We start from the raw sequence: 11,431 nt of genomic DNA on the forward strand, positions 1-11,431 counted from the left end.
GCTTTGGCTTTGGCCTTCCAGCAGTTTTTTTGGGAGGGTTTAATGTTTGTGTGACAGGAGTAGGTCTGAGAGTGAGACTTTGTACAAATGGTTCAGGGCAGCACATGGAGGTCCTCCAAGGGTTGGAGCCCCTCTGCTCTGGAGCCAGGCTGGGAGAGCTGGGGGGGTTCCCCTGGAGAAGAGAAGGCTCCAGGGAGAGCTGAGAGCCCCTTCCAGGGCCTAAAGGGGCTCCAGGAGAGATGGAGAGTGACATGGAGGGACAGGACAAGGGGCAATGGCTTCCCACTGCCAGAGGGCAGGGTTAGATGGGATATTGGGAAGAAATTCTTCCCTGTGAGGATGGGGAGACCCTGGCACAGGTTGCCCAGAGAAGCTGTGGCTGCCCCTGGATCCCTGGAAGTGTCCAAGGCCAGATTGGCTGATACTTGGAGCAGCCTGGGCTAGTGGAAGGTGTCCCTGCCCATGGCAGGGGGTGGAACGAGATGGGCTTTAAGGTCCCTTCCCACCCAAAGCATTGTGATGATGATTCTGTGGTTCAGGCCCCCTGGGTGAAGCCCTGAGCTCTGGGTGGGTCTCACCAGCCGTGGTGGTGTTTGATTGCACGGGGGCATTTCTGCCACAGCAATCTGTGCTGCAGTTCACAGCTCTGACATTCTGGTTTTTGGGGGTTGTAGGGAGTGTGTGGAGTACGTGAAGAGCTTCAACATCCCCCTGCTGGTCCTGGGAGGAGGTGGTTACACAGTCCGGAACGTGGCACGGTGCTGGTGAGTCTCTTCTCTGCACTGGGAGAGCAGCTGCTGTGGCATGTGTCCCTGCATTTACCATGTCCCTTTCTCTGGACTAAGATCACCTTTTTCCACGTTTTCAGGACTTATGAAACGTCGTTGCTCGTAGATGAAGCGATTAGTGAAGAGCTGCCATACAGTGGTAAGTTGGAGTTCCCTTTTTACCTCGTTAGCTGAGCTAAAGAATTTGTTCTATTCTATTCTGCATTGACCAGAGCCAAAGTGACAGCACCTTCTGATCGTGGAGATGGCCTTAGTGATCCCTGGAAGCTTGGAATGGCTTCCCACTAACAGAGGGCAGGGTTAGATGGGGTTTTGGGAAGAAATCCTTCCCTGTGAGGATGGGGAGACCCTGGCACAGGTTGCCCAGAGAAGCTGTGGCTGCCCCTGGATTCCTGGAAGTGTCCAAGGCCAGGCTGGAAGGGGCTTGGAGCAACCTGGGCTAGTGGAAAGTGTCCCTGTCCATGGCAGGGGGGTGGAATGAGATGAGCTTTAAGGCCCCTTCCCACCCAAACCATTCTGGAATCTCCTACTACCCACTGTAGACTTTGCTGGGCAGACACATCCTGGGTCATTTAACTTGGATCATTTCCTACTCAGTGAGCCCAGTGTTGCTGTTGTTTGCTCTGTTTTGCTGTGCAGTCTCTTGCAGTCAGGGCTGTACCTCTCTGTGCTGTTCAGGCCCTGTCTCTGGTGGGCAGGGTGAGGCTGAGCTGTGCTCTCTGCAGAGCTCCTGTCCCTCTGGGCTCTAACTCTGCCTCCTCCCACCACAGAGTACTTTGAATACTTCGCTCCAGACTTCACCCTCCACCCTGATGTCAGCACAAGGATTGAAAACCAGAACTCCAGGCAGGTGAGTGCTTACAATTGTGTTGTAATCTCAGCTATGAACTTCCAGGACCCTGGGGTTGATGCTCTGTCCTGTGAAACCAGGTAGAGCCCAGGTAAGGGCAGAAAACGGACAAAACCCAAGAACCATCCCTTTCTGGGATGTCAGGAAATCCCAAACCATTTGAGACCCTTGCTGGGTTGTCTCACTGTTTCCTGTGTGCTTGAGCATCAATGATTGAAGTAACTCTCCCACCTCCTCTGCTCTGATAAATGGCTTTTCGCACACATTTTTCTCCCCTTAGGTGGTGCAGGCAGGTAACAGTGCTGACTGACGGCCCCACTGGTGATCCCTGTCTGTTTTTTCCATGCAGTATTTGGATCAGATCAGGCAGACCATATTTGAGAACCTGAAGATGCTGAACCACGCTCCCAGTGTGCAGATCCACGACGTGCCCTCGGACCTGCTCAGCTACGATCGCACGGATGAGCCCGATCCTGAGGAGAGAGGCTCTGAGGAAAACTACAGCAGGTACCAGAGCTTGTTCTGGAGAAATGGGCTTCCCTTTCTGTCCCTGCTGGGATGGGTGGGTGATAGACTGGAGACTGTGTTTCCTAGAACAGCTAACAAGTCATAGAATCTGAGAACGGTTTGGTTTGGAAGGGACCTTAGAGATCATCTTAAGTGTATCAAAACCTTGGCATGTTTAATTTTAAGTTGCCAACTTTTGTTTTCCTATCACAAAGTTATGGCTATACTGCCAATGCCAGGTCTGCTTAGTTTGACTGAAGGCTTTAATATGACTTAAACATTAAAAGCTCTCAGTACCCCAGAAAATATAATTTCACACGGTGACATTCAACATTCGAGTGCCAGTGGGTTTGTACTGTCTTTTGGTCAAGTTCCTTTACACTTCCAAAGAAGCACTTTTAGGCTTACAACAATAAATTATTTGTCGAAAATGTTCAATAAATATTACACAAAACTAGCAGCAAAAAGTGTCTAGAAATCTGTCATGTGCAAATAGTTCGGCAGACACCTCTAGGTCTCAAGTTTCACGTAGAGAGCTTCTCTAGGAACATGTGGTGTTCTTATATGACATTCCACAGGGTGATTGGGTGCAGGGCATCCCCTGACCTTAGGCCCCAGGTGTGCCAGGGCTCCCTCTCCTCCCTGACAGGGGTTTCTCTTTGCCCAGGCCCGAGGCTGCCAACGAGTTTTACGACGGTGACCACGACAACGACAAAGAGAGCGACGTGGAGATCTGAGGCTCTGGACTGCTGGGCATCCCACGTTGGACAGGGATGCTTGGAGCACTTAACTGGGCTGTGTAGGAGCCCTCCCTTCATCTTAGACTGCACATGGTGGCAGCAGGAACAGCACCACTGCAGGATTCTGCCACCCGGAGAGGCGGAGAACAGTGAAACGTGTTCCTGAGTTTCCACCACGTGTCACGGTTCCAGCTGTCACTGCTCTGGGAAAAGGGATCCATGCTGTGTGCTGGCTGGCAGCCTTGGCACTGCCTTCAGAGGCTTACCTGTGCTCTGTGACTCCCCTGCAGGCTCCTGCCAGCCAGGAGCTGGAGCAGCTGTGCCTGCCATCTCTGCCTCTGTTCCGGCACCACCGGATGCATCCTGCTCTCCCCAGCCCTCCACTCAGGTACCACTCGACTGTGCTCTGCAGCCTGCACTGAGTTGCTTCCTGATGGCCCTTCCAACCCTTTGATGCTCCACAGCTCGAGGAAAACTATTGGAGACCAGGCCAGTTGTGGGGTCAGGGTGGGGAGTGTCCCTGGAGCAGGGAGCAAGGGATGGAAGGATGTTTGCAGAGCCTAGGCTTGTTCCTTCCCCCCACACCCAGATTTGCATTCACAAACGAGTTCTGCAACACTCTGCTGAGTTGGGAGACCCAACTTCCCTGGTGTGTTTGTTCTCCAAGAGGCTAAAATCCCTGTGGAACAAGGTCAGTACATGGTGTGTCTTACACCTCTAACACAGCTCCCTGCTGTCTTTTCCACGTTCACACATGGCCCTTCTGTGTGTTAGCAAGAGATTTGGGCTGCTTGCTCCGAGGGGAAACCATTCCCTCTTGACTGCACCCAGCAGACATGGGTGAGGGAAGCTGCTTCCTCCAAGTCCTGTGTCTTTTTGCCCTCACACAGCAGAGATTTGTCTCAGCCATCCCTCAAATCCCAGACTTTGCTGCTCCCTCTCCCGAGCTGTCACCTGGTACCTGTGGTGGTTTGGAAGTGCTGTTTGGGGAGCTGGGAGGGTTTAGCCTCTGTCTGTACGGTTCTGTTTGTTTACTGATGTCTTTAAACATTAAATAAGAGGCAGTATTTTTCTTACCTGACCTGTTGTTTGTCTGTTTAATCCTCACACCTTTCTTTCTGGCTCCTATTTTCCCAAGGATCAAGCACATCCCTGGCAGGGTAGTGTCATCCACTGTCTGAATGAATGGAGGGAATTCTCCTCAGAGTAAATGCTGGTGAGTTTTCAGCTTCACTGCACATGAGGAGAGCACCCTGAACTCCCTTACAAGAGGCCAAGTGTAGTGGACACTCCTGGTTATGCCTCTGAATCCAGTAAAAGCTTTGCAGGAAGCTGCAGAGCTGATGCAGGAAATCTTTCCTGCTGTTATTTTATATATCATGCTTTCTTTGTGTTGCAGTGCCCATAACAGCCTGCTCTTTTTGCACTCTCACTATCCCAAATCCCTTGGTGGTGGCTGGTTTGTGGTTCATGTAACTACAACCTGAGATAGTGGCAGGTGTCCCTGCCCATGGCAGGGGGTTGGAATGAGGTGATCCTTAAGTTCCTGTCCAGCCCAAACCATTCTGTGATTCCATGATTCCCTGTGATTTAACTACCAAGGGCCAGATCAGAAGTGGTTTTGCACACACCAAATTGAGCCACGTGAGGTTTTGCCACCGGGTACTGGGGATTTGGTTCCAAAAAGGGTCTCAGGGGAAAGAAGACTCGAGGCTGTAAATATAAAGACACTTCTGGGCACTGACTGTGGGTGAGTACTCTGGAGAAGCCTTGCTGTGTGCTGACCCTGGGCTTGTGCCATTCCTGCGTTTATTTGGCCACTGGGCTACACAGACCTTACTCTGACCCCTGTTTGATCAGCTGTATTTGTTCCTAGTGTTCTGCACCTGAGAAAATGTTCTTGGCAGCTCAGGAGACACAAAATGCTGCTCCACTCACTGGCCAGACTCGGGGAATAACAGAAAACAATGGAATATAAATTGGTTTCTTCCTAGCTTGCCATCTCCCCTGGTGTCACAGAGCTGGTGTGTTCCCTCTGCTGCTGTCACCACCCTTATGGCAAAACTGATTCACAGCAGGAATCCAGGCTCCCACCTTGTGTCTGGAATAAAAAGGGAATTTCCCCCTGTAATTCTCTTAGCCATGAAGATGGACACGACTTCACCTTGCAGACCCCCTAGCCACCTCTTCCCCCAGCACTGCCCAGGCTTTGTCTTTTCAGAGTTCCACTGTCTCCTGTGTTTTGAAACAGGGCTGGGGTCTGGAGCATCATCTCACCCGGGTTTTTAAAGGTGGATTTGTTTTCCCTGCTTTTGGAAATGGCTGGGACAGAAGTTTGGTCTGCAGAGATCTTGCTCTCCGGTGTTTCAGGGCTGCTGGAGCCACATTTATCCCTGACATCACCCTGTCATGGGCTCCAGGGTGAGAGCAGGGTGAACCTGACACCCTCACACTCCTTGATACCCCAGGTAAGGTGGCACACCTGAAACTCCACATCACTGGCACCAAACTGCTTTAGGCTGCCCCCTAAAACACGGGGTGGGCTGGCAAAGACTGCAGTTAATGCTTCAGGGGAGAGGCTGAAAGGAGACCTTGAAGGCACTGAGAGAAAAGGCTTCATGCTCCCGTTCCCTGCCTGCAGCCTCACTCCAAGCACTTCAGTGAATGTCCAGCCACCAGCAGCAACTCCTTCCCACCACCTTCTCCACTCCTTGGTTGTTCTGGAATGAGGAATGTTCTCCTGCCCTCGGCTTCGGATCAGAGGGAGCCTGTGCACCTCGACTGCTTCCACGGGGATTGTCTCCAAAGAAAGTTCTCAGCCAGCTGTACAACACACGGGACTAAGGTAGGACCTACCTTTTAAGGGCCACCTCACACCTTGATCTGTCAGCCCAGCAAAGCTCATCCTCGTGTCTCCCCTCACATCCCCCTGGCTGAGGGCTGTCAAGGCCCTGCTTTCTGTACTCTACAGAAAAGACAAGGTGGGTAGAAGTGGGTGATTCCCTCTTTGCCTCAGCGAGCAGAGAGGACAGGACAGAGCACTGAGGGACCTGCAGTTCTCCAGAATCCGTGGGCAGGCCTGGCACCTGCCTTCCTCTGCCACCTCTGAAGGCTCTGTGGGCTGGAAGGTCCTTCAGGCTGAGAAAGCTGGGGCTGTTCAGCCCAGAGAAGAGAAAGTTCCAATATCTGAAGGGGCCCACAGGAGAGCTGAAGAGGGACTCTGCAGCAGGAGCTGCAGTGACAGACAAGTGGGAATGGCTTCACACTGACAGAGGGGAGGTTTAGGTTGGATACACTGAAGAAATTCCTCCCTGTGAGGGTGGTGAGGCCCTGGCACAGGTTTTGCGAGAAGCTGTGGCTGCCCCATGCCTGGAAGTCCCTCATGGGGATGTTATTTCCATTTCAAACAGGCCAAATTCCCTGTTTCTGGGCACTGGGAGTCCTGGTGCAGAGCTGTGTTTGGACACCAGGTGGCATCTGGATCTCTGGGATCCAGTGGAGGCTCCATTCCTTGCTGCAGTCCCTGTGTGCAGTCCTGCTGCAGAGCCTGGCAGGGCCAACTGCACTCCAGGGAGTGGGTTTTTTGGGGGCTCAGGGTCCTGGCTGTGCTCTCAGAAAGCTCTGGGGGTGCTGGGGTGCCTCCAGCCTCTGCAGAGCCCCTCAGAGGTAGGTTTGTGGCCTGACTGTCACCAGCTGCAGAGGGGCAGAGTTTGCTCCTGCTGCACATCTGTGGCTCCCCTGTGTGAGCTTCTGCACTGGCCCAGCAAAGCCCTTGGCACCAGGAGCATGGCCAGGCTGGCACTGCCCTTTCTCCACACTCCCTCCCATGGCAGAGCAGCCCTCACACCCAGGGTATTCCCTCCTGGGGAGCAAGGAAGTTTCTGTCTTCATTGCTCGTAAAGAATCACATAAAACACATTTTTATTCCTGTTTTATTTGGCTCTGTCCATGCTGCACACGGCAGAGCTGAGCTGTGCCCTGGGGCAGGGCCTGCCCTGGTTGTGTTGGTCCCACAGGGCAGCTCAGGAGCCTCAGCCTCAGGTGGCTGCTGCAAACACCTCCCTCAGGAGCCCCACAGCATTGTCTCCATGTGGAACAGGCTGTGGAAAAGTTCTGTCTGTATTTATTTCTTTTATTTTCTGGTGGGTGTAATCTAGAGAGGCAGGAGGTGGAGGTACTGAGTGACCAGGAATGGTTGTGGTTAGAGGGATCTTCAAAATCATCTACACAACCCCCTGCCATGGGCAGGGACACCTCCCACTAGCCCAGGTTGCTCCAAGCCCCGTCCAACCTGGCCTTGGACACTTCCAGGGATGGGGCAGCCACAGCTTCTCTGGGCAACTTGTGTCAGGGCCTCACCACCCTCACAGGGAGGAATTTCATCCCAATATCCATCTAACCCTCCCTTATGGAAGTGGGAAGCCCTTCCCTGGCCCCTTGTCCGGCCAGGACAGACCCTGGCACAAGGCATCTCTCCACCTTCCCTACAAGCCCCTGCCTTAACACCCACCATTATCTCCTGTTGCTGCCTCTGCCTGTTAAAACCTCCCTTCATTTACAATCACAGCCTTAATTAACTGAGCTCAGCATTAGCCCCACCACCCTCCTCATACAACATTTCTTATGTCCATTCTAAAACTGACCCTCTTCCAGTTTAAAACACTCATCCCTTCTCCTCTCACAACAGACCCTGGTAAAAAGTCTCTCTCCCCCTCTTTTATAAACCCCTTTATGTATGGAAAGGCTGCAGCGAGGTCTCCTTGGAGCCTTCTCTTCTCCAGGCTGAACACCCCCAGCTCTCCCAGCCTGTCTCCACAGCAGAGCTGTCCCAGCCCTTGGAGAACTCCTGTGGCCTCCTCTGGACCTGCTCCAACAGGTCCATGTCTGCCTTGTGCCAGGGATCCCAGATCTGGATGTGGCACTCCAGGAGGGGTCAGAGCAGAGAGGGAGAATCCCCTCTCCCACCCTGCTGCCCAGAGCTGGGTATGAGCCCAGGAGGCACTCAGCATTCCATGCTACCAGCACACAGGGACTGATCATGTCCCTTTTGTCACCCACCAGCATCCCCCAGTGCTGTGCAGGGCTTCTCTTCATCCATCCATCCGTCCATCCATCCATCCATCCGTCCATCCATCCCCAGCCTGTGCTTACACTGGGGATGGTGCCAAATCTGGAGCAGGACCCTGCCCTTGTTGACTTTCAGGAGGTTTGCAGGGCCCTCTCCTCCAGCCCTGCAGGTCCCTCTGGATGTGACCAGGCACAGTCCCACCATCTGAGGTCACTGGTGATGACATAAAACAGGGAAGGTCCCAGTGTGGACCCCTGAGGCACCCACATGTTACTGGTTTCTGTTTGAACCTTGAGCCACTGCCTGTAACTCCCTAAATGCACCATCCAGCCAATTCCTTACCCATTTAGTGAGATCAGCTACACAAGACAGTGATTCCAGAGCTCCACAAGGCCAGATCCAGAGGGTATTTAGCTCCTGGCACATGGATCTGGAGACACAATTAACAGACAGTGGGACTTCATTCACCCAGCTGGGGGTCAGGGCCCTGGGCACCTTGTGTGGACCCAAATCAAAGCTTCTCTTGAGACTGAAACTTTGGGGTTTCCTGACAGTGCTGCAGAACAGTCACAAAATTCCTATTCCTGGTTCTCTGCCCCCTCCAGGTGCTCACAGATGCATTTACAACATTCCCTATGTGCTCTTTGCATGCCCTCAGATTCCCAGGGTGCTGTGGCGTTCTCTTGCTCACGGATGTCTTTCTGCAGGGATTGCTGGCACAAGTGTCTCCTCTAGCCAATACCTCCTTCCCTTTTCCATGTCCATCCCAGTGCCTCCAGCTCTCTCACCTCTCTCTGGTGAGGCAGAGGCCTTTGGAATTCTGAGGCTGTAGCTCCTCTCTTCCTGTTGTGCCAACATGGGCTGAGAAGCAGCAGCAAACAGGGACAGAAACTTCTCTCTTCCTCTGTTGCTCAGGAATATCCTGGGACAAAATGCAGAAATCTGCCCACAAACCAGGGAGCTGGTAAATCAAAAAGGTTTTGCTGAAGAGAAGGAATAAGGGGAGCTCACCAGGGTCCTTCCAGGACAGTTCACATTCAAGGCTCCTTTGGAGGTCTCGGGTTCATCCTCCTGCTCCAAGTAAGGCTAATCCAAAAGTTAGGGATTGCTCAGGGCATTTTGGAGGATTTTCAATGACAGGAATTTCCCCAGCCCTCTCCATGTAACTGTGGTCCCTTCTCTGGTGTTTAACCACCCTGGTGAAATATTCTCCTTAAGTAAGTCAGGATTCCCCTGGTTGGAGCTGGTGGCTGTTATCCCTTCACCTTCTCCCTGCTCTTGCTTCCTCATTTCTCCTGGAGTGGTGTTGAACACACACTAACAGCATCAGAGGGCTTTGACAGGGCTCTGGGAGGGGTGCTGGTGAGAGAATGAATATTCCCTTGTTTGGAGGCCTGTTTGGAGAACTTTCTCCCTAGATCTTGTGTTTCATCTCTGCAGGACATGTGGGGTACCCACCCCCTGTGTCATGCCCTGGGAGAGGGTTTTGAGCCTGTTCCCTGGAGTTCCTGGAAACTGGAGTCACTCCTCACCTCACCTGTGCAGTCTGTAAGTACAGGTAGAGTGCTGGCTGGTCTGGGAGGTGTTTGTCCACTCCCCCTTTTATTCCCACCTGTGGATCAGAGCCTGGAGAGAAGAACCTCCCCCCTCATAAACTCTCTGTAGCCCAGCCGTGGGTTTTAGCAGCTGTTTTCACCTCACAACAGGTGATGGTGTTGCCTGTGTGTTTTGGACTGACCTTCCCTGACATTTTAGGGCAAGCAGCACTTTTCCTGCCATTTCAGTGCCACCCCTGGGGCACCTGGCCTGGTCCAGCAGCAGCAGCCACCCTGGTCCGGGTGTTTTCCTGGGTGGAAGTGGCAATTTTAAGAGAGGCCATGTGCAGAAGTCAGTGGGAGCGAGGTCAGGCTGTGTCCCAGGGCTGGATCTTTGGGAGTGAGGAGCTGCTGCTGTCCCCATCACTACTGGCACCATGGTGGCATCACCTGGTGACAGTCACCTGCCACCCCTCGCTTTTGGGGGAGCTGCAGGTGACACGTGCCCCCAGCTCTGGGGTGCAGCTCCTGCCCGTCCCAGGATGCTGCCACTGCGAGGAGCACTTGGGCTGTCATTGGTGGGCTGCCCGCCGGTGTGTGGTGTTACTGGGAGGCACTGGGAGCCGGGCAGTGCCCACCACACTCCCCCATCACATTCACAGGGGGCACCAGCGCTGGGGACGGGTTTTTATTTGCACTGTGAGCTTTGAGAAGCCCCTGCTTGCGCCCCAAGTTAGGTCAAGGGGTTCCCTAAGGAGTTTTTTCACTTTATGTGGGTGTCGGGGGAATTTTGGCGGTGGAACCGGGGGGTTTTCCCCGGTGCCCCCCTCTCCGTGTGCGGGTGTCCCCAGGTCCCCGCAGTACCGATTCCATGCGCCAGGTGTGCGCAGTTGAGCCGCGCTGGCTCCGTTCCCAGGGATGAGCTCAGAGCATCGGGATTGGGAGCCGGGATCAGCTGCTCTCCTGACGCGCTGCTGACGCGGCTCCGCATCCTCCTCCGCATCCCCCGGCCCCCCTCACATCCCCCCTCCCCGCGACCTCCTTTTCCAAGACAAAGACGGGAAGTGCCGGCTGCGCACGCATCCTGCCCATCCAGCCCCCCCTCCCTCCATCCCCTGCTCTGAACCTGGAAAAAACAGCTCAGCTTCTATTTCAAGGAGCCTTTGTCCTCCCAAACAGCTTTCTTTGGGACATTTGTCTTTCTTTATTCTGCCTGTGACAAGAACATAATTGGGAGTGGGTCTCCATCTGCTGCTGGGGGGAAAAGGGGGGGCCCAGGGAGAAATCCCCTGTCCTGGCACACAAAGGCAGGACTTGCCCCCCTCAGCTGGCTTCACCAGGCTTTTGGGTGCTTAGTTATCGGGCATTTTGAGAGCAGGAACAGGGATTAGCAGTGTTTTGTGCTATTAAATGAAACAGGGATTAAATGAAACATTGTGCAAGCCCCTCTCTCTGTTGGGGGGCTCCCAGTGCATCTCTCCAGTGCCCCCCGCTCTGCCCGGTGCTCTCAGCCCCTTCCTGGGGCTGGTGCAGTGCTCCCCTGCTCCTGTCCCCCCCAGACCTCCTTCCCTGCTGGAATTGCAGCCCCAGCAGTGTTGGTGTACCCCGATCCCGGGCTCCCACAGATCCCGTTGCTCCTGCCCAGGCTGGGTCCACCCTGCTGTGTCACTGTGCTTTCCCAGCACTGCCATGCTGAGTCACTCAGGGAGTGCTGGGAATACCCCCGGGTTCCGGAGCCCCAGAGCCATGTTTTGCAAGCTTTTCAGTCCCCATTGCTCACGGGATGAGGTGTCCTGGCACCTCAGCTTTTGATGCCCCTTTTTATGCAGCAACACTGCAAAAATACCCCCTCCTCAGGTGCCCCTGCCCTGCCAAGCTCCTGCTGTCCCAGTGCCACCCTCACTTGTCCCCTGCCATGCAGGGGGCTGTGCCCACAGTATTTA

The 11,431-nt window shown here is 54.0% G+C and overlaps 2 protein-coding genes across 3 annotated transcripts in view; both read left to right on the forward strand.

The window, feature by feature from the left end:
• Positions 1-603: 603 nt before the first annotated feature.
• On the forward strand, positions 604-3,966 carry LOC108504875 (histone deacetylase 3-like; the record flags this gene model as incomplete). The annotated part of the gene is made up of 5 exons (XM_017830380.1): positions 604-764; positions 869-927; positions 1,559-1,638; positions 1,988-2,145; positions 2,813-3,966. Coding segments are annotated over 5 exons (528 nt in total), but the record flags the coding sequence as incomplete, so codon positions are not given.
• A 183-nt stretch (positions 3,967-4,149) lies between these two features.
• Positions 4,150-11,431, forward strand: part of LOC108504885 — a 17,395-nt gene continuing 10,113 nt past the window's right edge. For both annotated transcript variants that reach the window (XR_001877283.1, XM_017830398.1), the window contains exons 1-3: positions 4,150-5,353; positions 5,527-5,730; positions 9,394-9,501. Coding sequence is in view for 1 of the 2 variants with exons in the window: in XM_017830398.1 (XP_017685887.1) it covers positions 5,204-5,353; positions 5,527-5,730; positions 9,394-9,501 (462 nt within the window). In the remaining variant the exon portion in view is untranslated. The remainder of the gene's footprint in view (positions 5,354-5,526; positions 5,731-9,393; positions 9,502-11,431) is intronic.

The sequence above is a fragment of the Lepidothrix coronata genome, unplaced genomic scaffold, assembly GCF_001604755.1.
Source record: "Lepidothrix coronata isolate B3197 unplaced genomic scaffold, Lepidothrix_coronata-1.0 Scaffold178, whole genome shotgun sequence".
In the NCBI taxonomy this organism is placed as follows: Eukaryota; Metazoa; Chordata; class Aves; order Passeriformes; family Pipridae; genus Lepidothrix; species Lepidothrix coronata.